This window comes from Mauremys reevesii, linkage group 7 (genome assembly GCF_016161935.1).
Source record: "Mauremys reevesii isolate NIE-2019 linkage group 7, ASM1616193v1, whole genome shotgun sequence".
Classification (NCBI taxonomy): Eukaryota; Metazoa; Chordata; order Testudines; family Geoemydidae; genus Mauremys; species Mauremys reevesii.
This window is the reverse complement of record NC_052629.1, coordinates 66,835,381-66,862,426: the sequence shown is the minus strand read 5'-3', so window position 1 is coordinate 66,862,426 and position 27,046 is coordinate 66,835,381. Positions and strand designations below refer to the sequence as shown.

Here is a 27,046-nt window from a genome sequence, read left to right as displayed (position 1 = left end):
GTCTGTGCTTTCGGAGCTGCACTCCAAAAAACGGAATGCAAAGACCTACGAGAAGGTCTCCAAAGCCATGAGAGACAGAGGATACAGCCGGGATGCAACGCAGCACCGCGTGAAAATCAAGGACCCCAGACAAGGCTACCAAAAAAATCAAAGCGGCAAACGGACGCTATGGAGCCTGCCACCACTGCCCCACCAGTGACCATGGACTCTGACGATGGGACAGTGTCGACGGCCAGTTCCTCGGCGATGTTCGCGGACGGGGAAGATGAGGAAGGATTTGTGGAGGACGAGGCAGGCGACAGCACTTACAACGCTGGTTTCCCTGACAGCCAGGATCTCTTCATCACCCTCACGGAGAGCCCCTACCAACCCTCCCCAGCCGTTAACCCGGACCCTGAATCAGGGGAAGGATCACTCGGTAAGTGCTTTAAACATGTAAACTTTTATTCTTAATATAACAGGAATCTGAAGTATGTGAAAAGGAGGTCTCTATATATATGGGGATAAATCAGAAATCCTCCTGGGAGATCTCCACGAAGCTCTCCTAGAGGTAATCGAAAAGCCTCCGCAGGAGGTTCCTGGGGAGAGCTGCCTTATTGGGTGCTCCGTGGTAGCACACCTTTCCGTGCCAGGCTTTCATGAGGTACTCAGGGAGCATTGCCTCCCCGAGCACGGCTGCATAGGCCCCTGGTTTGTGCTGGCTTTCACGCAGCATGCGCTCTCTATCTCCTTCAGTGACCCTCCTCAGGGCGATCTCGCTTGGCGACTCCTGCATCGAATTAGGAAAATTACCGTAATGTTACGCCCGGTCCAAAGTATTTTTAAAAAATCTCCGGACAGACGGCGTAGCAGAGAGTCAGCACGCTGCTGCGTGACAAGCGTAACGGGAAGCCAAAGAATCAAATGGACGCTCATGGAGGGAAGGGGGGGGGGGCTGAGGACGCAAGCTATCCCACAGTTCCCGCTGTGTCCGAAAATCATTTGCATTCTTGGCTGAGCTTCAAATGCTTCTAGGGTCAAGCACAGGGTCCGCGGTGGTTCAGGGCATAGCTCGTCAATGTACAGCCACCCCCCACCCCCAGAAGGAAAAGGGAAAGAAATCGTCTCTTGACTCTTGTAAATGTCACCCTATGTGTACTGAATGCTGCTGGTAGACGCGATGCTGCGGCACACTATGGTAGCATCCTCGCCCCCCCTCCCCCGCCTCATGGGTGACTGATGGTGCAAAACAACTGGTACCCGTCCTCATCATCAGCCTTGCGGTAGATGATGTAGTGCAATAGGACTGCTACCTGTCCTCATCATCAGCCCATAAGTAGACGGCCTGCTAACCGTCTTCATCATAGCAACAGGGGGCTGAGCTCCATCAGCCCCCGCCCTTCATGTGTAAAGAAAAGATTCTGTAATGCCTGGACTATCATAGCAGCTGGAGGCTGCCTTACCCTCATTTCATTTCCCTAACAAGTCACTGTTTCTTATTCCTGCATTCCTTATTACTTCAGCATACAAATGGGGGGACACTACAACGGTAGCCCAGGAAGGCTGGAGGAGGAGGGAAGCAACAGGTAGGGTTGTTGCAGGGGCACCCCCTGTGAATGGCACGCAGCTCGTCATTCCTGTGGGATCTGACACAGAGCGGCTGTGCTCTGTAGTTCTCTGATACACTAAAACCCTAGTAGAGTTGCCCCATATTCTAGGCGGGACTGTTTCTATTTTTAGATACCATAAAGGAGGGATTGACTCGGGGAGTCATTCCCAGTTTTGTCTTTTGCGCCCCCGGCCGATCTCGGCCAGGGGCACTTATGACAGCAGCAGAAGGTGTAGTGCAATAGGACAGCTACCCGTCATTTACATTGGCGTGGTTGATGGTGCAGTATGGCTGACAACCATCTCTGCTGTCATGCAAAAGCAAATGAATGCTGCTGTGTAGCGCTGCTGAATCGCCTCTGTCCACGGCATCTAGTACACATACGGTGACAGTGACAAAAGGCAAAACAGGCTCCATGGTTGCCACGCTATGGCATATGCCAGGGCAATCCAGGGAAAACGGGCTCGAAATGATTGTCTGGCATTGCTTTCCCGGAGGAAGGAATGACTGACTACATTTACCCAGAACCACCCGCAACAATGAAATTTGCACCATCAGGCACTGGGATCTCAACCCAGAAGTGCAAGGGTCGGGGGACACTGCGATGGGGTAGAACAGGGGCAGAGTTTATGCTTTCCGGATTGCCTGCTGCAGGAGTGCGGACGAGATAGGTGCTGTGCATGGTGTTGTTCACAGACACAGACTAGACTGTGTTCATTGTTCGCAGAAATGTATCTTTGCAAGGAATTCACTCCCTCTTTCCCATCACACAGCTTCGACTGTCTCCAGACCTGCAACAGCATCCCCCTCACAGAGGCTGGCAAAGATTAGGCGGCGAAAGATAAAGACACGGGACGAGATGATCGCTGAAGTTATGGGGTGCTCCCGAGCCGAGGCGGACCAGCAGAGCCAGTGGAGGGAGACCCTCTCTCAGCAGCAGTGCTCACACAGCGAACGGGAGGAGAGGTGGCGTGAGGAAGACAAGCAGGTGACTCAAACGCTGCTTGGACTAATGAGGGAGCAAACGGACACGCTCCGGCGCCTTGTGGATGTTCTGCAGGACCGCAGCCAGGAGGACAGAGCCCCCCCGCAGTCTATCTGCAACCGCCCTCCCCCGCCACAAAGTCCCATACCTCCCGTCACCCAAAGTAACCAGAAGGAGTGGCGCCAGGGGCCGTGAAAACTGTCACTGCACCCCAGCAGAGTGCTCAAGTACCCAAAAGCTCTCATACCCTAATTTTTGAGAATTCCTTCCCTTCCTGACTCACCGTAGCCCCAATCCCAGTTTCATCCCCTGACTGTCTGGTTAATTATTAAAAATACTTTGCTGTTAATTACTGTTTCTCTCATGCTTTTTTACACAACGCTGCGTTTGAAGGGGGGGGTGGGGAAGGGGGTAGGGTATTGCATAGGACAGTCACCTTTAGCAGGGTACAGAGACGGGGGCAGGATCAGCAGCAGGTCACACACACAGTGCAGTCAGTAGGCACCCTGGTCGGTATGGGAGGTGGTTTGCAGGTTCTGTGTGGGTGGGGGGGGGTACGTGACTTTGTAGCGGGGGAGGAGGGTTACAGATCTCATGCAACGGTCCCTGTCCTGGACCACAGAGCCACGCAGCAGAGGAATCTGTATCCGTCCTGCCCCGCCGCAAGGTCACATAGCCCCAAAAAGGAGGGATGGCAGGCTCCGTTGAAACAACCAGTCCGGCACTGCGGACCGCTCTGGGAGCAGGAGCCTGTCATTCCTCGAGTTTAGAGGCGGTCTTTACATCACCGCACACCCTACCCAGCACAGTCTGCGTGCCAGTTTCAACCCTTTAACGCAAAGTCATCAATAAAGAAACCTTTGTAAAGTCACAGTGGACCATCTGTTTTATTTTTAAACGTGTGTTGGAAGTGGGGGAAGCAGGGTGGACGGGGTATGTAACTGCAGATGCTAGTCAACAGTAACTTGGTAAAGAAACAGGGGCAGGTTCAGCTTCTCTGTAAAGAAACTGAACAGTCACAGGTCACGCTGCTCGCTGCTCGCTGGTACTTGAAGAGTTGCTTGTCGCTGTGCAAGGCGCCTGCACAGAGCTTCATGAGCCAGGGCATTAGCGGGTAGGCTGGGTCCCCGAGGATCACTATAGGCATCTGCACATCCCCAAGAGTTATTTTGTGGTCCGGGAAGAAACTACCTTCCTGCAGGCGTCTAAACAGATGAGATTTCCTGAAAACACGCGCGTCATGAACCTTGTCCGGCCACCCGACGTTGATGTTGGTAAAACGTCCCCCATGGTCCACCAGTGCTCGCAGCACCATTGAAAAGTAGCCCGATTTCTCAGCAGCTGACTGTGGAAGAGGTGGACGATAAAGTGCGAGGAGTTGACAACGGCCATAACTGCTGTGGGCTCCGTGCTCGCAGTGCTGTGGCGCCCGCGCTGTCACTGAGCAGAAAAGTGCATGAACAGATTGCCCGCAGGCGCTTTCGGGGAGGGAGGGAGGGCGTGATTGACGGTTCAATGATGACAGTTACCCAAAACCACCCTCGACACATTTTTCCCCCCAGCATGCATTGGGGGGAAATCCCAGAATTCCAATGGGCAGCGGGGAGTGCGGGAACTGTGGGATAGCTTCCCACAGTGCACCGCTTCCAAATTCGACGCTGGCCCCGTTACTGTGGACTCACACAGTCGAATTAGTGTTTTTAGTGTGGATACACAAATTCGACTTCATAAGGTCGATTCCACAAATTCGACTTAAGTTGATTCGAAATAGTCTTGTAGTGTAGACATACCCTGAGAGAGAAAACATATTTAACAGTCCAGAGGTCAACTAGGGATCATGGTAGATAACCAGCTGAACATGAGCTCCCAGTGTGCTGCTGTAGCTAAGAGGGCAAATGTGATCCTTGGACATATAAGCAGGGGACTATCATGTAGGTGGAGGCAAGTGGTGGTTAGGGTGACCAGATCTCTCAATTTTATAGAGACAGTCCCGATTTTTGGGTCTTTTTCTTATATAAGCTCCTATTACTCCCCATCCCCTGTCCTGATTTTTCACATTTGCTGTCTGGTCACCCTAGTGGTTTTACCTCTATATATGGGATTAGGGAGACCCTCACTGGATACTTTGTCCAGTTCTGGTGTCTGCATTTCAAAAAGGATGTTGAAAAATTGGAAAGAGGTCAGAAACTAGCTACAAGAATGATTTGAGGTCTGGAAAAATATGCCTTATAATGAGGGACCAAAGAAGCTCAAGCTACTTAGTTTACCAACGGGAAGGTTAAGCGGTGACTCGTTCATGATCTACAAAGGGAAGACTTCTGACAGCAGACAACTCTTTAATCTATCAGAAAATGGCATAACAAAATCAAGTGGCTGGAAGCTGAAGCTAGACAATTCAGACTAGAAATAAGGCACAGATTTTTAACAGTGAGCATAATTCACCACAAGATCAACTTACAAAGGGATATGATGAACTCTCTATCACATGAAGTCTTAAATCAAGACTGGATGTCTTTCTCTAGTTCAAACAGAAGTTATGGGCTTGATGCAGAAGTTATTGAGTGAGATCTACTGGCCTGTGATATACAGGAGGTCAGACTCGATCATAATGGTCCTTTCTGGCCTTAAACTCTATGAAATTACGAACTAAAAACAACAACAACAACAACTGGGTTTATTAAGAGAGACTAACTTTTATTAAATATAAGTGACACAACATGCACCCAATATGGAGTCTCCTCCCAGATTCATGAAAGCCACCCCTCCCCAACAAGGGAATGAGTGACATTAACTGTTGTATCCATCAATGATTCAGCATCACAGCACATAAGTAAACATTACATCAGAACATTGTCTCCCACTGGTGAGTCCTGAACTGAGACCACTGCTGGCTAGCAACTACTGAGAGATGATTAACCTTTTTATGGCTGCCGTACACACCACAGGTAAAAAGTATTAGCTTTGGTACTTTGGCCAAATTCCAAACTCAGGTAATTCCCCTCACAATTCTAGGCGGAAAAGTCCTTCCTACAAACTGTGCTGAAAGAGACAATGCTACAGAAGGCCACTGCTCTCCACCACAGAAGGGACTGCACCAAAGCCGCAGACCTGATGACGATGTCTTGATAATGAAGTAAGCACAGCTTTGAATTCCTTTTTCTGCACTGAGATTATTCCTGCCCTGATCCTGCACACTTCTGGGCTTCCTCATTATGGCCAGAAGAGGAACCAGAGGGGTCTAAATAAGAAAGGCTCTTCCGGCAGAATTTTGGTTTCCAGCATGACCAGAAACCAAGCGTGCCTAGAATTTTTAGCAAGGACTTACCGGTACTCCAGATCTAATAAGCAAGTCTGCTAAATATTGCCAATTCAGAGGTTTGGTAGGTTTAGACTGTTGAATTAATATTGACATAGCTCTATTGGAGTCTATGGCACGACACCACTTAAACCAGCTGAGAATTTGGCCTGTTGGTTGTGCGTTTTATCCCCTATAAGCAGAAAGCAACCATATACTTGCAGTATAAAATAAAGCCATCAGAAAATTGACAACAAAAATTGTTGGAAAAATCTGACTGGTCAAAACCCAAAATTATTTGCAGGACAGGGTCTGCTTTGATGAATTTTCCATTCTGAAAATATTTGAAAGAAAAAAAAAAGTTTCAAAATGTAATGGCCTGTGTTGTGCAGGAGGTCAGTCTGGATGATCTAATGTTCCCTTCCGGCTTTACCATGGAACTATGAAACCTACACTCGTCCATACACAAAGACCCGTCCAGATGTGCACGTATCAGCACCCACCCAAAGACATGTCAATACAGCCTCAAACACATCAGCCCCCTCTCTAGCCACTCCTGAGGTCATCACTAGAAGGATTCAGTTCTGTCTGGTGGCATAGGCCAGAATAGTCTGAAGGACTGGTGTACTTAACTATTTAACTTGTCAAGGTGTGTCCTGGGAAGCCCTTCCATAACCACGAGTAGGTTGCATCACACTCATCTCCTCCATAGTCCTCTGTTCTCTCTGAAACTGATGCTACCTTTCCTAAACATAACAATGTCTGCCGGTAATACCCTTATATCTCTGCTAGCCATTGGGAGTCTCAGTCTGCCAAATGTAAAGCCCATTCAAACTGTGGGTTTATATTTAGATGAGCTCTCCAAACTACTGAGATTTGGGTTCTGGTTGTCTCTGCTGCAGTATTTTCTGGGTCGCTCCAGGCCTTTGCTGGGCCATGTTTTATGTTTTCTGTCCAAAAAAAGACTTGCATACTCAAAACTCCCAGCTGAGCCAGTGGGAATTTTGTGTGGTCAAGGCATCCATGATCAGAAGACTTGATACAAGAATCTGTTTTTTACATTAAACTTCCCATGAAAATCCACAGGGTAGAATAAAAGGAAAAATGGCTCATTAAACTCAAGAGAATTTTTGCAAACCACCCCCTCCCCCCTCCGAGCAAAGACAGGCATCCAAGTGGTTTGAGGAACTTCACACACTCCCAAGGCTGCCCCATCCCCAATCTGCATGACTAAAGTCCTGCAGTCCCTATGTAGAAAAATATTCTCCTATTTCCATCCAGGAACAGATGGGAGCCCACAGGGTGTGAGGAGTCCAGACTGGGTGAGGGGAGGGTGCCAGTTATGTTGTATGCTCCCTGCTCCCTCATGCCCTGCAACAGCTCTTCAGCTGGATTGCCCCTGTGGCCTGAATCCCACGGAAATTCAGGAAGAGATAGAGCTGTAGAGTAGCTTTTCTCCACAGCATGTTTCCCTTGCACCTCAGATTTCCCACTGGAATCACATTGGGATTTAATGCTGCCGCAAGCAGCCCGGCTTCCGTAGAGAGACAGCCGCAGCATTTTACCGCCACCATCGGGTTGGACACCAGCAATGCATCCTGCCAGTGCACCCCACATTGATGTTCATGAACCTCCCTCTATGGTCGACCTCTAAAGCCTGCGTGATGATCCTTTCTGGTTGACATGTTCACATGCACCTTGGGTGGGGGTAGAGGGCAGCAATGGACACACATGTGTCATCAATGGCCCCAGCACAATTTGGGAACCCCATTCATTCAAAGCCCACTATTATTTCAGGGACATTAGCAATCTTCATTGCCTGTGGGTGGCCCAAACCTCCATCACCACAGCACCGGCAAGTGACTCACCAACACCAAGCTGATTAGCCACAGACTCCCAGCAGTCTAGAATAGCCAGCTTCTAGTGGGTTATAGCAACCTGCTTCTGGACTGGTGCAGCCACTCTCATTTGCATGTCCTGGCGCTCCAAGACTTGGGCAAGCTCCCTATACAGCTCCAGGAAAGTGGCCTTCCTTATACAGACATTTTGGAGCCACTGCTGCTCAAGGCTGTGCAACACTGTGATCCCCCCACTCTGTGCTTGCGGCTCTGCTCCAGAACCTCCAGTCAGCTATTAAAACCTGCATCAGCTGTCTCCAGTGCATGCAGCCTGTGTGATCTCCCCAGCAGGGCATGCAGCCACCTTCTTATGGTGACAAGTTGCTGCTGAAGTGACCTCCACAGCATCTTGCACCCAGTATCGGGCTCCTGTTGCCAAAACGAGAGTTGCATTAAGGCCAACAACTGGAACAGGTCATTGTCGTCAGCTGGATCTTTGCAGTCTGTGCTGCGCTAGTTCTACAGAAGAAAACTCCATGGCTGAGAGTCGGGCAACTTTCATCCGTATGACATAATGTATAAAAAGATAAGCTACACCGATTAGATCAGACAGATCCAGCACTTGGGAGAGAAGTGGGGAAAGCATCCTCCAGATTGCCAACCATGAAAGCCACTGTACATATGAGAGACTCATGTCTTTCTATACATATCTGAACAATCAGCCCCTGGTGCAGGGACGGTTCTAGCTTTTTTGCCGCCCCAAGCACAGCAGTCAGGCAGCCTTTGGCGGCTTGCCTGCGGAAGGTCTCCGGTCCCACGGATTCGGCAGCTTGCCTGCGGGAGGTCTGCCAGTCCCGCAGCTTTGGCGTACCCGCTGCTGAATTGCCGCCGAATCTGCGGGACCAGCGGACCTCCCACAGGCAAGCCGCCAAAGGCTGCCTGACTGCCGCCCTTGCAGGGACCGGCAGGCCGCCTCCCGCTTGGAGCGTCAGTGCCTGGAGCCGCCGCTGCCCTGGTGTAAACTCACTGGAGTTGCACCAGAGATGAATCTGGCCTAGTTGGTGCACTGAATACATTGCGAGCAAGAAACAAAGAAAATCTTTGGAGAGGGCTTTCTCTGCCTTGAAAAGGCTCAGGCTGAGCAGAGAGAATTTAATAATATTTTGCCCAAGGGATGGCGCTTTTTATAGGATTTGTGTCTCCACATTTAACGGCAGGATGACAACAGGGAGACCAGATCTGCACAGCCAATGACGTGGTATATCAAAAAGCCTTCCGGGTTCTGTTTCAAAACAAAGAGCTCTTGATCAGCCTTAAGACAGCAGCCTCTGCCTTCCGTGCGCTGCCTTCTCTACCTTGAGGACACCTGCTGGGCCACTGCCTCTTTAATAATACATTAAAAAAGTGGCTTTCTGAAGAATGAATTATGCATCTGCAGTGCAAGCACTGGGACACAGGGAGCAAGGAGATGCAATAACTGCTGGTGCTGCTGGAGAGAGAATCACTGCCAGCTTTGTGATTTGTCTGACCCTCAAAGGTGGGGGGCCATGAGAGGGCTTTTAATTGTGCCCTCCCAGTCTTGTATCTATAGATGGAAATCAGGCTGTTGTGTGAGTTGCTAAGGAAGCATGTGACTTTAAAGTAAAAAATGACAGGGCCACAAACAGTCACTTGCATTGCTTGTGGCTACAGCCAGCTGCGTTGGGCTCTCGTTAAAGAAACTGAGAGCTTCTATTTAACAAGTATTTTTATTTAAAGATTCACAGCAGCGAGAGCAGGCTGTCAGCTGCAGCCAGCCACAATCTGCTCTTCCCTGCAAATCCCCAGCCCAGCCGCCCAAAGTGAAGAATGGCCTTCAGCCCCAGACTGAAGCCACACCCCACATTGTTACACAGCAGGGCCCCCAACTCCACACTCCAGCTAGTGGATTTCACAGCCATCCTGCCTTTGTTTCTTATACCCAGAGGGTTTTGACTTTGGATAGCTATGCATTAAAACAGTAGTTACCACTAATGATTATTATTTAAGAATAAATATTCATAATACATTGTCAGCAGGCTTTGTCTACAAACCGTTCCGTTCAATAGCTCCCCAGACTCTGGGCTTGGCTACACTTACAAGTTGCAGCGCTGGGAGTTACAGCGCTGCTCATGCAGCTGTGTAAGGGCCAGCGCTGGAGTGTGGCCACACTGACAGCTACCAGCGCTGCAGTGTGGCCACACTTGCAGCACTTTCCAGCGCTGTATTGAGAGGTGCATTGTGGGCAGCTATCCCACAGAACACCTCGTCCCGTTTTGGCGCCGTTTTGGCGCTGAGTATTGTGGGAAGGGGAAGGAAGTGTGCGGGTCATTCCGCTTCCTGTTTGCCAGCGCCCCGTGGTGCATCGCTTCACATCCCAGCATTCATTCCGGCAGCGTTTGGCGCCATTGTGAGTGTCTTTCTGTTACTCTCTGTGAATCGCGATTTCTGTGGCAAATGGAGCCCGATCTGCTGAGGACTCTGCTGATGAGTGTCACCAGCACAACACGTTTGGCAGTCGAGCTATTCCTTCAGCTCCAAAGTGACAGTGAGGAGTCCGACGATGATATCAATATGGATTTGTCTGCCGCGTGTGACACTAGAGTGCTTGCGGCATTCACGGAAATGCTCAGCACCGTTGAACGCCGCTTTTGGGCTCGGGAAACAAGCACTGAGTGGTGGGATCACATCGTCATGGAAGTCTGGGATGACGAGCAGTGGCTGCAGAACTTTCGTATGAGAAAAGCCACTTTCATGGGACTGTGTGCTGAGCTCGCCCCACTCTGCGGCGCAAGGACACAAGATTGAGAGCTGCCCTGACGGTGGAAAAGCGGGTGGCTATTGCAATCTGGAAGATGGCAAATCCAGACAGCTACCGGTCGGTCGGGAACCAGTTTGGTGTGGGAAAGTCGACCGTGGGAATCGTTTTGATGCAAGTTTGCAAGGCAATTAATCGCATCCTGCTAAGAAAGACCGTGACTCGGGAGCGTGCAGGACATTGTGGATGGCTTTGCACAAATGGGTTTCCCTAACTGTGGAGGCGATAGATGGGACGCATATTCCTATTCTGGCCCCCACCTGGCATCAGAGTACGTTAATCGTAAGGGTATTTCTCTATGGTTCTCCAGGCGCTTGTGGATCACGCGGGCATTTCATTGACATTTACACAGGCTGGCCTGGAAAGGTGCATGATGCACGCATCTTTCGAACAGTGGCCTGTTCAGGAAGATGCAGGCAGGACTTTTTCCCAGACAGGAAGATCACAGTAGGGGATGTCGAAATGCCCACTGTGATCCTTGGAGACCCGCATACCCGTTACTGCCTTGGCTCATGAAACCCTATACAGGGAAGCTTGACAGGAGCAAGGACCGGTTCAACTACAGGCTGAGCCGGTGCAGAATGACTGTGGAGTGTGCTTTTGGGCGTTTAAAGGCTCGCTGGAGATGTTTGTATGGGAAGCTAGACTTGGGAAAGCAGCATCCCGCGGTTATAAGCGCTTGCTGTACCCTCCATAATATTTGTGAAGGGAAGGGTGAAACATTCAGTGAGGCATGGACCACCGAGGTTCAAGTCCTGGAGGCTGAATATGCACAGCCAGAGAGCAGGGCTAATAGAGAGGCCCAGCACAGGGCTTCAAGGATTAGGGATGCCTTGAGGGAAGAATTTGAGGCTGAAAGCCAACAGTAATGTTTGCTGCCTTGCATGGGAGTGAATTGCACTGCTTACACTGTTATTCTATTATCCATAATAATAATATGATTTGCAGTGCCTCTTTCTTTACTGGGCTAAGGTGTCTTTCACTATCTGCTATAATAAAGACTGTTTTCAAAGCCAAGAATTGTTTTATTGAAAAGAAAAAAACTTCCTTGACAGACAGACAGACACACAACATTTCATTAACACAAGAGGGCAAGGGTGTGGGTTGGTGAACTGTACAGTCACAAGTTTGCATATGCCATGTCTGGATTGCTGTTTAATGAATCCTGCACTTCAGGGTGCATATACTGCATGGTGATGGGGGTTGAATGCAGAGGGTAAGGGTGGTGGTAGGTATCAGGGCTGGTTGGGGAACGTACAGGTGTTGGAGGCAGCTGGTGGTGGTAAGAGCCTGGATGCTGGGGAAAGGTGGTTGGAGCTGACATTGGGGCACAAGGCACAAAGGACGGGGCGGGTGGGGGAGTAGCACGGTAGTGCTCTGCTTGCATGGCAACGAGTGACTCTATAGACTCCGCTTGGCGCTCCAGGATGCTAGCAGCCGCTCCGTGCTTTTCCTCTTGGCCACTGCATTTCTCTTGTGGTCCTGCTTTCTTTCTCTCGCCACTCCTTCAATTCTTTTCTCTCTGTAGCAGAGTGCTGAAGAACAGTTTTCAGCATGTCCTCTTTGCTCTTTCGGGGATTTTTTCTCAAATTTTGAAGCCTCTGTGATGTTGAACATCTGGGCAGTCCAGTCAAGGTCACTGTACACACAGAAATGACAACATTTAACACGGGCAGCATTGTATCCACTATCTCCAGACATGAATTGTTACACTGAGGGAGTTCTCACTTGCAAGTTCTCACTTGCATTCTTTATCCCAAAAGGAAAACACAACAGAAGCCACGAAATGGTGAGTGAGGAGTGGGGCTTGAGTGAGAGGGGAGCTGGTTGCTTCGGGTAATCTGGAGTGCTAGAGGGGTTGAGTGAAGATGCAGATGCAGGGGTGATCTTATCTCCTTATCTCTTCACTAAAGAGTCTCCCAACATTTTTCACAGGACTTAATCCTGGAAGATGTTTCCCTACTGCAGTCACTAGGGAACAGCGGGGGCTCTTTAGAGCAATGTGGATTCCGCCGGGACCCTATGCGGCGTGCCTGTGTTCAGAAATGGTCCCCCCCCCCCTGGCCGAAGAGTGGCGCGGACGCGTCACCGTCACTGGGACAAGGGACACAGTGGCTCTGCCTATAAACCTGCGCAGGCATATTGCCCACGCTCTGGATGAAGCTTTTGCTGAGATAACTGAAGCAGATTACCGCGACGTGATAGACCACATCAACGGGCTATTCCACATCTAGACGCTGCCATGCATGCATCCATAACCCCCCTTCCTCTCCAGAAACATTTCCACCCAGAAAATAAAAGCCGCTTACCGGTACACCGCTCCTCTGCTTGTCCTTCTGCAACTGCTGGCTGCTGCTGCGATTGGGTACTTTCCTCCTGGCTTGAGAAGAGCTCCTGGCTGCATGCCTCCAGGAATCTGCGGTTTCTTCCCCATCCCAGGAGCTTCACTCGCGTTTCCTCTCCCCGCAGCCTCCTCCTCCTCCTGTCCCCAGCCTGCTCAGAAGTGTCCATCGTTACCCTGGGATTGGCAGTGGGGTCACCCCAAGTATGTTGTCCATCTCCAAGTAAAAACGGCAGGTCGTGGGGCGGATCCGGATCTGCGATTCCCTCTCGGGCTTTGTAATAGGCACTCCGCAGCTCTTTAACTTTCACCCTGCATTGTAGTGCCCGTTGATGGCCCCTATCCAGCATGTCCCTTGATATCTGCTCAAAGATATCGTAATTCCTACGGCCGGAGCGCAGCTGTGCCTGAACAGACGCCTCACCCCAAACACTGATGAGGTCCTGCAATTCACCTGTGCTCCATGCTGGGGCTCGTTTGCCGCGTGGAGGCATGGTTACCTGTAACCTGTAACTGATTAACTGATTGCACTCCACACCTGGCTGCAGCAAACAGGAAGGAGATTTTTAAATTTCCGGGCATTTAAAGGGCGGGTCACCTGAGGCAAGAGCAGTAGAGTGCAAACTGATGTGCAGAGTGGCTGAACAGGAATTCTGGGATAGCTCCTTATTCCCTGGAGGACAGGTAAAGCGCTGGTGAGTGTCCACACCTGCTGAGCAGCGCTGGTGTCACCAGCGCTGCACTCCTTATACCCCAACCCGGATGGGTTTTCAGCCAGCGCTGCAACCAGGGAGTTGCAGCGCTGGTTGTGCCCTGCAAGTGTGGACGGGGTGTTAATTGCAGCGCTGGAAAGCCTCCACCAGCGCTGCAACTTGTAAGTGTAGCCAAGCCCTCTGAAAAATCTGTGTTAAAGCTTGGGACTGAATAAAACCCTACTCTCAGAAGCAGGCACACAGTAAAAACAGCTCTTCACACCAGCTCGATTCTAAGGGCTGGTCTACATTAGAGCCCTGCACGGGACTATTTGTTAAATCCCGCTCCCATTCCACCCCACCCATCCTGTATTGTTTCTTGCATTTTTATCCCACTCCCACCTGCAAAAACCTTAGATCCCTCAAGAAGCAGGGGAGGGATAGCTCAGTGGTTTGAGCATTGGCCTGCTAAACCCAGGGTTGTGAGTTCAATCCTTGAGGGGACCACTTAGGGATCTGGGGCAAAAATCAGTACTTGGTCCTGCTAGTGAAGGCAGGGGGCTGGACTCAATGGACCTTTCAAGGTCCCTTCCAGTTCTCAGAGATAGGTATATCTTCAATTTAAAAAAATAAATAAATTCCTTCATGATAAAAAAAAAAGTTGATTATATATAAATGGAATTCAGACACAATTTTTACCACTGAAAGAATAAAACAAAGCTTGCTTAAACCAAGAAAACCCTTTAATTCCTGTTATAATAGACATCAAACCTCTTTCTATCCTTCACTTAAATGTAAGTAATAAAACCTTTATTTAAAAGAAAGACTTGCTTTACATCACTGAAATTCTATTTATGACAAACTGACGAGAGATTTAGTGTTTTCCCACAAATTACTGAAGTCTGGTTTTTTTGCCCACCCAATCTCACCCACAACAAAGTACATTTTACCCACTCCCACTATTATGGCAGCAGGGCCTGCGGGATCCCAGTCCCTCTGCAGGGCTCTAGTTTACACTCTGGAGACTGTACTGGCATCACTAGGGCACTGTAGCTATGCCAGCCTAGTGTAGACGCAGAGCACGTTGAGGGAAGGGATTTTTCCCATCAGTGTAGGAACACCCCCTCCCCTGACGACAGTAGCTACATCAATGAAAGCATTCTTTTGTCGACACAGCTGAGTCCACACTGGGGGTTAGCCTGCATAGCTGTATCGCTCAGGGCTGTGTTTTTTTCTCACCCCTGCCTGACATAACTCTGTCGACCTAATTTAAGCACAGGCCAAGCCTAAGAGTCAGACTTATCCAATCAGGAAATATGAACAGTACTTTGTTATCTACCCATCCAATCAAAAATATCCAGCACAGCTCAAATGGCACACTTCGGAGAGTGAATAGCAACATTACACTGATCACAGACAACCTAAAGACCAAGCTCCATTAATAGAAATGAGCTGGGTAATAGTTTAGAACAACAAATACCTCTGAGGAATCCAAGACTGGTCATGCACAATGAAAGTCGGAAAACAAGGCTACACTGAGGGAGTCCATTATGTGCTATGGATTATTCACTTAGTTCTGATTATCATCATCCTAATTTTACAGAAAGGGAACTGAGGCACAGAGGGATTAAATGTGGCTGACCGGTGGTTTTAAAAATATGAGGCGCACCTAGGAGCCCATTTGCCTCTTTAGGCACTTACACATCTTTAAAAATCTGGCCTTAAGTGACTTGCTCAAGGTCACCTAGCAATCGGTGGCAGGACCAGGAATGGACCCCAGCTCTGCCAAGTCCTACTGCCTTCCTTTAACCAAATGCCACTTCCTGGCAGGATAGGAATAATGCTGCGGGAGCTTTGATCTTGCCCTTGACCGTGCCCATTGACATGCTGTAAATGCACAATGCCAGGGTGGGAGGGCATGAAATGAGGCAGAGCAAGAGGCAAGACAAGCAAGGCCTGGGGATATCAGGGAAGCACCCACAGCATGGGATGGGAAGCATGCACCTTGCTAACCAACGGAGTGCTCTGGACAGCGGGGAGTTCCTTTTAATAAATAAATAATCAAGGGAGCCCATCACTTTCTTACCAGCTGGCTCCTCCCCTGCTTGGAGAGCTTTAACTCATGAGCCTGAGTCACTGTTCTTTCAGCAGCACATGCACGGTTCACTGAGTGGCATAGGAATGTGTTAGCCAACACCACTTCCCCAGTGCTGTGCTTCTTGGCAGTGCTGGGCTCGCTAGCAGCCGAGTCGCAGGGCCCCGCTGAGAGAGTGGCCTGAATCCTACATGGTCGGCTGCTCACTGCTGCCTGGAGAAAGAAACCGCTAACATTTTAACAGCCCTCACGGTGGGGACTCATGCTGGAGCCACCCGACTGCCTGAGCTGCTCAAAGGCGCCGCGCCAACTCCTTTCAGAATCCCTGGGGGCCAGGAGCGCTGAGCTCTGCCTCCTGGCCTCCCTCAGCTTTGCAGCGGCCGATCATGCAGAATCCAGAAGTCAGGATTTGGAAGGAGTTGAGGGTCTCCCAGTATTACGTTCCACCTAAGGGTGCCTGTCAGGCTGGAGTTTTTACATTTGTTTCGAGTGAGAAGGGCCAGCCTAACGATCCTAGAAAGTTATTCCCTGCATCCACAGAACAGGGACAACTCAGGGAGCAGCAGCAAGGCAAGCTTTACCCAACCCTTCTGATCTTAGTCTGGACCTGAAGGCACATTTACATAATGGAGGTACGACCATCCCCCCTCACCATTAACAGTAAGGATCCTGCTCTGCTTCATCCCCCAGGTGCATGGGAAAAACAATGAGGTAGAAGGGACCCGGGTGATCCAGCCTGGAAAATAATGCCCCAACCCCATGAGTGCCACCTGGGCCTTTGTAGCAGCAGAGCTCGCGTTGGCATTTGGTTGCCATTCAATCCCCAGCCCAGCTACCCACCACAATGGATTGCTCTTGTGCTGTTGGCTAGACTAGTACTCATGTTGAATCGCAATAGCCGTAGTCTTTAGGCCCCCTTCCCAAGAGATCATGATGGGAACAGCCCCTGCTCCGTGATTCTCTTGAGCTCCAGTCCTGGCCACCCTCCCCTTCACACACCAGAGCTCCCAAAGTACTGGGCTTCTGCTGGCTGAGCAGCAGAACCAGCGCTCGCCTCAGTGAAATCCCCCCACACCCACTTCCTTGCACATAAACACCCCTCTGCACACACAAGGGGAAGGGAACAACCAGGCCATATCAGTGAGGGAGAGAGAAGGGTGCAGTTGAGAGGGTGGAGCACAGGCCTAGGAGCCAGGACGCCCCTGTGTCCTTAGAGATGAACACTCAGTGCCTCCAATCTCTTGTCTACATAGTGGGGACCAGGGCCGCCCAGAGGGGGGGGGCAAGAGGGGCAATTTGCCCCAGGCCCCGAGCCCCACAGGGGCCCCCACCAGAGTTTTTCGGGGCCCCTGGAGCGGGGTCCCTCACTCGCTCCAGGGTGCCCGGCAAACTCTTGTGCGGCCGGGCGCAGGAGCTTCTGCCGCTCCCGGTCTTCGCCGGCGGGGGGTCCTTCCGCTCCGGGGCGGAAGGACCCCCCGCTGGCGAATTACCGCCGAAGACGGAGCGGGACCCGCCGCCGAAGTTCAGCCCGGTCTTCGGCGGTAATTCGGCGGCGGGGGGCCCTTCCGTTCCGGGACCCGCCGCCGAAGTGCCCCGAAGACCCATGGCGGGGCCTCCCGCCGCCGAATTACCGCCGAAGACCGGGCTGCGCTTCGGTGGCGGGTCCCGCTTCGGCGGTAATTCGGCGGAGGGTCCAGGAACGGAAGGGCCCCCCGCCGCCGAAGACCCCGGGCCCCCGGAATCCTCTGGGCGGCCCTGGTGGGGACACTGGGAGCATCCAGCATCAGCACTGTGATTTGGAGTGGGAATCACTAGAACTTCTGAGGTCCTGGCCCACCACTCCTCCCAACTAGCAGCCAGAGCCTCTGCCATCAGCAGCAGCCCCATCACTTGTCTAACACACACAGCATCTCCCTGTCAGACCCATTTGCTGAACACAATGAGTGTGCCCACAACATGAAAGAGCGCAAGTGAACGCGTCCCCTCCTTTTAAAGGAGTGATTGTTTTGCTTGTCTGGCTAGGAACTGAAGCTGTGTCTTAATCATCCGACTTTGAAGTCCTATAAATCTACAGCTGCAGCAGAGTTGGAATCACTCAGCAATAGAAGATGCATTATTAATTTTCTGAATTGAGGAGGACAAGGAAACAACATCTTCTCCCTTTGGAATCAACAGACAGGAGAAAACCGATGAGGATTTTCATGATTTGACAGTTGCAGGGCCGCACCCTGAAATTTCACCACTCCTACCAACTCCAGGGGGGATTGCAGGTGCCCAGCATCACTCAGGATGTGGCCCATGTTACAGCGCTGTACACGGGGCTGGACAAGATACATAGAGACAGAGGGATCTTGCCCCCAAAAGCCAGCAAATACTGTACAATTAAACAAACTGCTCAGGCAAGAGAAGGCAGAGATATTATTGCTGAAGCTGGAGCGCTGAAAGGTTGGAAAAAGAAGTGGGTTTTAATGGCAAATTGCAAAGAGGAAAACATTGTTGCTCTTGGCCTTGACCGCGCCTATAGTGGGGCGTTTATGTGTAGCTGGCAGAGGCTGATAGGAGTTGAGATTGGTTGGGATGCCAGTGAAGTGTCACTTTCCACCTGGCCAGGGTGAAGTAGCTGGTTTCCAGACTCTTTAATGCTAGCGGGTTTATAGGTGCATGCTACAGAGGCCTATAGAACACACTTCTGGGTGGAATCTGTGGGAAGCAATGACCCCTTTCTTTATTCACCACCCATGATTGTTTGTGGGAGAGAAGGCAGCAAGGAAGGGCCCTGTGCTTTTGGGTTGCGGTTCTCCTTTAAGGAGGGAAGGAGAGATGCTCCACGCACGGGAAATGGCAGCTGAGTCCAAGTGGGAGCAGAGGCACAAAGCCGAGAGCAGGACAAAGACAAAGGGCCTGATCGCAAGAGGTACATAGCAGCCCTGGCTCCTGTCACAGCTGGGATCAGGCCCAAGGAGACAGGGGATGTGGAATTGCCTAAGGGAGCAGGGGTGATGTTGGATGAGATGAGAGCAAAGTTCACCATGGGACATGTACACACTTAAGTACCGTTTAGAACTTCATTCACAAAGCCCTGGAAAAACATGCTACAGGGGACAACTGGCTATCTGATAGGTCTGAAAATGAGGTAAATGTAACAAATTGTCGAGTTGATGTGTTTCCAGTAGGGTCCCACAGGGATTGGTTCTCAGCCCTATGCTATTCCACATTTTTAACAGTGACCTGGAAGAAAAGATAAAATAGTCACTGATAAAGTTTGCAGACGACAGAAAAATTGGGGGAGTGGTAAATAATGAAGAGAACAGGTCACAGATAGAGTGATTGGGATCACTTGGTAAATTGGGTGCAAGCAAACAATGTGGCTAAATGTCAATGTAGCTATTTAGGAACAAAGAGGGTAGGCCATATTTACAGGATGGGGGGGCGGGGACTCTGTCCTGGGAAGCAGGGATTCTGAAAAAGATTTGGGGGTCATAGTGGATAATCAGCTGAACGTGATCTTACAGTGTGATGTTGTAGAGCCAATACAATCCTGGGATGCATAAATAGGGGAATCTCAAGTAAGAATAGAAAGATCATTTTACTTCTGAATTTGGCACTGGTGCAACTGCTGCTAGGATCCTGTGTCCAGTTCTGGTGCCCACAATTCAAAAAGGATGCTGATAAATTGGAGAGGGTTCACAGAATAGCCACGAGAATGATTAAAGGATTAGAAAACCTGCCTTATAGTGATAGACTCAAGGAGTTCTCTCTTGTCAGACTAACAAAGAGAAGGTTAAGTCTGGAAGTACCTACATGGGGAGCAAATATTTAATAATGGGCTCTTCAGTCTAGCAGAGGAAGGTCTAACACCATCCAATTGCTGTAAATTGAAGCTAGACAAATTCAGACTGGAAACAAGGCGTACATTTTTAACAGTGAGGGTAATTAACCATTGGAATAATTTACCAAGGGTCATGGTGGATTCTCCATCCCTGACATTTATTAAATCAGGATTGGATGTGTTTCTACAAGAGCTTCTCTAGGAATTACTGGGGGGCGGTTCTCTGGGCTGTATTATACAGAAAGTCAGACTAAATCATCACAATGGTCTCTTTTGGCCTTGGGATCTGAACTCTGCCCTGTTCCCCAGGAATGGGCCAGATGAGGTTGGCTGGCCTTCTGGCTGAGGCACTGGAACAGGACACAGGAGAGCAGGATTTAATCCCTGTGTGACCCTGGGCAAGATCCCATCACAGCAGGATCAGGATCCAGGGGTCTTCCCTCCGGCTCCAGAGAGGACTGACCTTTCCAAGGCACAAGACATCTCCCCTCTCCTAGCCCTGGCTTGTTACTGACCAGGTTGGCTTCTTGCCCTCTGGCCATTCCCAAGCATGCGGAATGGTAGCTGTCACCGCTCACTACAGATGTTTCTGCCCAGAGGTTTGAGAGCAGCGAGCAAGGACAGACCCAGTGGAGCCTGTGGTGATGCTAGCTTTAATGCAACCACACTTTTGACACAAAGCCCAGGGCACTTTAGAATAGTTTAATGCCTTTTAACAGCTACATTTACGTACTGGAACGAGTGGCAACCTCCTGCCTCAGACGGCAGTAAAAGCCCTTTGCTATCAAAGTGAGTTCTGGAGGGAGCACGGCTGGGAAGCACACAGGAACTGGATGGAGCTCCTCAGCACTGGCAGGAATCCAGTTTCCCTCTGACACCCCTTGTGATGGGGCAGAGGGACACCTAACTAGCTGCAAGTAGGGCAGCAATGGGCTCTCATATGGTGTTTTGGTGGCTCCTCTCCAGGAACTGGGGCAGACGGAGGCAGAGCAGGATGTGAAGAGGATGAATGAGCAAATGGAGCTAGTTTGGGTTTGGGCCCAGCGATGGGTGAGGGATGGGGGGTTCTGATTCTTCCTGAGCCACGTCTCTAAGCAGGGGCTATTCTGAGACAGAGACTGATGCGTTTGTGCACTCAATGCAGAGAGAGGAATCAGAGGTTGGCCCAGGAAGAATCAGAGCACTTGCATGCCCAGGAAGAGGCGTTTGGGGTGCTGCTTCCTGAGGATTTGCACAGCATTACTGACTCACTGGGTACAAGAGTCCCGCATTGTTGGCTGAGCCAGCCATGGCAGTCCCAGAAAGCCTGCGCTCACAGCCAGCCCTGCCACACGCAGGGGACCAGGAATGTAACAGCTAATCTCAGCTTCCAGTTAAACACTGAGTGTTTCCTTGCAATGAGCCTCGGCAAGGTATTCAATGCTGCAAGCCCATTGCCTGCCACTGGCTCTTCCCAATGATGCCAGGTTAGTCACAGCATCTTACAGCCTCCCAGGGCTGGGCTATGGGGCCAATAAAATCACGTCCACTGCTCCCTAGACTCTTGGGAAGGAGCCACGTGGAACTGGAGCTTGCCTTAGCCTTGCTGAGCCACTGACTGGACTTTCAGCAGCCCGGTCAGCAGTACTGACCGGAGCTGCCAGGGTCCCTTTGTGACTGGGTGTTCCGGTTGAAAACAAGATGCTTGGCAACTTTATCTCCATGTCTGGGAATGCTCATTGTAACCTCCCTGAACCTTGGCTCCCATTTTGGTGAAGCTGGCTGGGATAAACTATCCTACAGCAGAGGGGTGCGGGTTGTTCCCAGGACCCTCTTCTGGGCATTCACACTCATGCACTGATACAGCAAGAACCTGGGTCAAAACACTTATTACAATTCAGGTCAGAATGTGACTGGAGTAATTCCCCCCTCTCTCTGTGGCTTGTGCTCACTGCAACAGTCAACTTGAGTGACTACACTGCAGTCACTCCACTCAAGCTAGCCTAGCTCCAGAGAGAGCAACCACACTGCCCCTTCCCACCCCACCCACTCCCAGACTGTAATTCCAGCTGATGCATCCTCACTGCATCACTAGCTCCAGTGTCAGCAGCACTCCGATTTCATCCTACCCCCTTGATGGGCCAGACAGCTCGGGTTTAAACCAATACTCAACTCAAGCTAGAAATGTGTGTGAGAGAATGGGAGTCAAGCTACAGATAAGAGTAGGGTGACCAGATGTCCCGATTTTATAAGGACAGTCCCAATTTTGGGGTCTTTTTCTTATATAGGCTCCTATTACCACCACCCCCCACCCCAGTCCCGATTTTTCACACTTGCTGTCTGGTCACTCTAGATAAAAGTCAAGTGATAGCTCCAGATAACAGTGCAGATGGAAAGCCTTAACACACACACGCGCTCTCCCACTCTCTGAACAGAACACCTTAGAAGCTTCCTGAATTCCAAGAAATATATATTGAACAAAGTTGGATCCCCCCAAATTTAAAGTTATCCCTAAAAAGTCAGCCAGTGGCAGTAAGTTTGCTTGGTACAGACTGGTTAATTGTCATTCCTTGACTCCACTAGATCTGACTGCATAGTCACCTATTCCACACCAGCCTGAGAGGAAAGACAGCTTGAGGACAAGACAATTTTCATGTTCAAAATCCTTTGTCCAACTTTAAATCACCTTTTAAAATCCACGATTCTGCCTCTGAGTTTCGCCCTAGAGCCAATGTCCATTCAAGAGATGGATCCCACGGGATCGCATGGGGATGAGTGTGGTGTAAACGCTTAGTTAGGTACTTAAGACAAATCTTTGGGAACTGATGGTTGATTACTACTATGAGAAATCACTGCTGTTCTCCTTATTGCAGAACTCACATCCAGACTGATGGCTGGATAACCACTGTCACAATACAGAGACAAGCAGCAGAATGAGTCAAATCCATTTTTAATGCGATTTCTCATGGTGAAGGCTATAGTCTTATTAATTTTTACAATGCTAGAAGCAAGCGGCTCTCAAACAGCTATACATCTACCTGAATGCAGAACAATTACATTGCTGGGGAAGACACAGACAGCCATTCTGAATGCAAACATCAACACAGCCACCCAAAAATCTACATACAACCATGCACTCATGTCTCCCAAATATAGGGAGGATGCTTGCAGGAAATGCGATTTTTCCATTTTGTGGTGTTGTAGGTTATCATCTCAATCCAGAGAAATATGCAACTCCTTTTTGTTAACACAAATGAAAATGCTAGAGTGTTATCCCTGTCCAGATGCATAGCTAACTTACATGAAAAAGACAAAAACAGAACACACACCATATGGGTTTTTTGTTCTGAAATAGAAAAATCAGTCCATGTGGCAGAAAATGCATGCAGTGTTTACAGGGTTAAACATTCTTCTGATTAGTCGGCTTTACTGAATGTAGAAAGCATAACACCACCACCACCACATACGATATCTCAGATCAAAAATGCACAGAGCAGAATAAAGCCCCCTTTGCTAACCGAACTGCTGCATGCATAGCTCCATTCCCTCTGCATGTTAATACAGGATAAATCCTTTCCTGTGATTTAAAGTAAAACGCACAACACTGAACACACCAAAAATATCATGACTTACCCTTTCGGAGACACTTGCTTTTCTTAAGATATTTGGCAGTGAAAAATGGCATAGCTGCAGTAGCAAGGATTCAGCCAAAGCTGACCTTTTATTACCAAGTGCTAAGACCAAAATGACTGGACCAAAGAGAGAGAGCCAATTATTATACCAGATCTTTAAAATGCTCAATGATGAGCAAAGGGAATTCAGAGTGGGGTAAAGTATGTCAAGTTGCACGGTGGGGATTGCAGATATCTTTCTGCTCATTAGCACTGCTGTTCGAGTTATTTAAAGTGCGCTCAGGGGAAATGAGGACAATTTCCATGACAATATGTACAGTATCATATAAGGAGGAAGCATTTTTTCAGGCAGAACTTCTGCATTACTCAGCTGCCACAGCAACCAGCAGTATGTTGAGAAGGAAAGAAAGAAGAGGGGAAAAATCCATCAAGTCTGGGAAGGATAAAAACTGAGCCTATAAACCAGGTCTTGTCCCCAGTGGAAAATGTGCTACCACACACCTTCATACTAGCATACTGGGATATCGTCTTGTTTGTTCTTAGAAACTTCTCGAAAAGCATTGTCAAGAGCTGAGAGTCAGCCAATTGATTCCTGACTCTGCTACAGATTTGCTCTGTGATCTGGGACATGTCAATTCACCTCTTTCTGCCTCAGTTTCTCACTCCTTTAAATTCACAGTAATAATACCACCCTGACTTATGTGAATGCTGTACTGCTTAGTTCATTAAAGTTCATAAAGGGCTTTGAGAATCTTGGGTGGAACACAATATAAAGGTACAAATCATGATAAATAATAGATCTGTGGTGTTTGCGTTCCATCAGCATGTCTGGTTTTTATTGCCAACATTTAGAATAAAATGCCACATAGTGTATCTTTTTTCTTACTCACCTACATCCCCTAACTTTGTCTAGGACTCATCTATGTGATCAGTTAGTATGTGGCAAGCCGGGGTGTGAGTGGACCACACGCTAGCCTGCCATGCATTCACTGGCCATGTGGTCTCTGTTACCATGCACTAGAGTTCCCTAGAGCTTTGATGTACTCCTGTTTCAAAGCACACAATATGACTTTTTAGCATGCGGTAGCAGTGTCCACTGGGCCAGTGCGTGAGTGGCAGGTTAGCACACAATACATTCGCACCCTGGCTTGCTGAGCATGAAATGGCCAGGTAGACAAGCCCTAAGAGATTATCATCAGTACCCTCACCATTTCCTCTACTTCCCTAGAGAACTTCATGGAGTCCAGAGCTGGTTTGGCACCCCAGAACCTAAAGTCTTCTATTTCCACTCAAGAGAGACAGCACACACTGTGGCAAGGAAAGTACTCCACCCATGTGCTTCTCATTCATTGGACTCCATTGCCTCTTTTTGGAGTTCAGCTGCATCCTTACATCACAGGATGCAGTTCAGATGTAAGGAGCAGCAACGTTGCCCAGTGAACAGAACACAGGATTGGGTTGGGAGATTTGGATTCTGTTCCTGGCGGAGTCACTGTGTGCCCTAGGGCAAGCCTCTTAGCTTCTCTGTGCCTCAGTTTCCCCACCTGTAAGAGTGAGGAGAGACCGATACCCCACTTTTATAATGAGCTTTGGGCTCTGTGATGAAAAAGGCTAGATAAATAATATCAAGGATTAGCATTTCCAGGGACTGTTCAGTCCTTGGCCTCTTGGATAAAGTTATTGCTTGTACTAATTCTGTCACCATTACCTCATTGCTACCCTGGTGAATACTGCAATCAGTCACCTGGAGGTGAAAGGATCTGTAACCCACTATCAACCTCTACAATCATCGTTGGCCAAATTCAGTTCGGGTTTAACACCCTGGATGAGGAGTCGCTCCCTAGCCTGGAAAGGCAAGAGTTCTGACTGAAGCCTTCTCAAATACATGACAGAGCCCACATACTGACCCATCATGGGGTAGGCAGCCAGTGTCAAGGTTTTTAAAATCAATCTGCTCTTAGTACATCCATATTTTATAATGATGAGAGCTTCATAAATTCAAGTTCCAAGGTCCTAAGAAAACCCAGATGATTAGAGGTGCTCTGGCCTTCGTTGGAAGATCTTCCCGCTGTTTAGAAGCTTCCACATCTAGGAGGAACCCAGGTAGTTCAATGACGTGGTGAATAGGGATCTGTTGGATTCACTGTACCAGAACAGAGCATTGACCTTCCTAGCTGCTGCTCCTGGGAGCTGCTGATACTTCAGGCTTCCCAAGCTGAAAAAAATCTAGTTTTTTAATCAGTAACCACCTCTAACTGCACCTGTTGCATTCAAGGTCAGACCATGTGCAGTGGTAGCCATCTATCCCCAGGCCAGGAAGGACCATGCCCAAAATCTGGTCAGGCTCTTTTCCCAGGGCTCTGGCTTTATTTCTTCCACATAAAAGCTAGCACAGCACATCAATCATCCCTTTCCCCTAACCAGGATCTTTTGCAGGGGCCTATCTATTCCCTGCAGGTTTCCACTCTACAGGCCACGTGCCTAAGAGTCATACCCTGCTTCAGGGTCTGCCATGGGAGCCAACCTGCTTCCTTTCTCCCCTGGCCCAGGAGCTTTCTGCCAGAGCCTCTTTGCTACTGACAGCTCTCTCCTTAACTGAGCCCCTTGCTGGCTTTTTTAATCCCCTAATCTCTAGCTGATCAGTCTCAGCCTGGAGGCAGCTGATCCATCACCAGCTAAGCTGGATCCAACTCCCCTTAATGGGCAAGCCACCCTATGACAGGTGATGATGGGGATATTGGGATGGGGAGGCATGAAGTGTTGTCCATTATTCCATGAGTCTCTGTCTGTCCCCATTTCAAACCAGGAGCTATGCCCTGGTCCGTTATGTTCCCTCACATACAAAGGGCAAAATGGTGCTTTCAGACACAATGATCTCTATTTTAAATTATGAGAACAACAAAACAAGAAAGAACAAAAGTGGTCTCCTTGCGCAAGAGAGCGCACTGTGTGGTTTCCTCTGGCACTCTGCACTGGGCTCTGAGAATAGAAAGCCTGCTGAACTGTGCACACGGAATACCTAGAAAATGTAAAGATACAGCACGCACCAAAGAGCGCCAGTTTCATAAAGCCCAATACATACAGTCTATGTATGGTACTTATTACTGTAGTACTTGAGCCCCTCACAATCTTATCACATGTATTTATCCTCACAACACCTCCCTATGGGGTACTACTCTCCCCATTTTACACAATGGGAATTGCAGCAAACAGAGATTAAGGCTATGTTTCCACTAGAAACACTGCAGTGTAGACACTCACTATTCAGCATAGAACCCCTCCTGTTGCTGCAGTTAATCCACTTCCAAAAGGTGGTAGCTAGATGGATGGAAGAATTCCGTATACCTAGCAATGTCTAAACCAGGGGCTAGGTTGCCTTAATTACATCACTCATGGGTGTGGATTTTTCACACTCCTGAGTGACAACATAGTTGGATCACCCTAACTGTTTGGAGTAGACCTGGCCTAAGTGATTTATCCAAGGTCACCCAGGAAGTCTCTACAGAGCAGGGAACTCAATTGAGGTCTCCTGAGTCCCAGGTTAGTGTCCTAACCACTGCACCATCCTTCCTCCAGTCAGGTGCTGCCTTTTCTCTCACGCCTCCCTGCCCACAGCCCTGCCGGGCCATGATTAGTAGCTCTCCCTTTACTTTCCCCCTGCCCTCCTCCTTTTTTTTACGTTTAATGGAGGGAGATTTCTTTCCTATAAAATGAGAATTAAATCCAAACCTCCCCCATGGCAGACACAATCCAATGCAGATGCCTCTTCCTACAGATGGCTGGAAAGATTTTTGGGATTTGCAACACCTCACCCCCACAACCAATGTGTTTACCTCAGAATCAGGCTATTTTAAAGAGCTAATTAGACCATTTCTTTGCAAACTTCACTCCCAATCCCCATGCCTCCTCCCTTCTGTCACAAGCACAGCACAGCAC

At 49.3% G+C, this 27,046-nt stretch overlaps 1 protein-coding gene across 10 annotated transcripts in view; it reads right to left on the bottom strand.

The window, feature by feature from the left end:
* ARHGAP22 (Rho GTPase activating protein 22) overlaps positions 1 to 27,046 on the bottom strand; it is a 256,899-nt gene that overhangs the window by 78,428 nt on the left and 151,425 nt on the right. Inside the window, exon 1 of one of the 10 annotated variants that reach the window (XM_039482024.1) lies at positions 23,112 to 23,172. The exons of the other annotated variants lie outside the window; for them this stretch is intronic. Coding sequence (XP_039337958.1) covers positions 23,112 to 23,163 — 52 coding nt within the window. The 5' untranslated portion in view covers positions 23,164 to 23,172. Of the gene's footprint in view, positions 1 to 23,111; positions 23,173 to 27,046 lie in introns of those variants that run through there. 10 annotated transcript variants of the gene reach the window in all.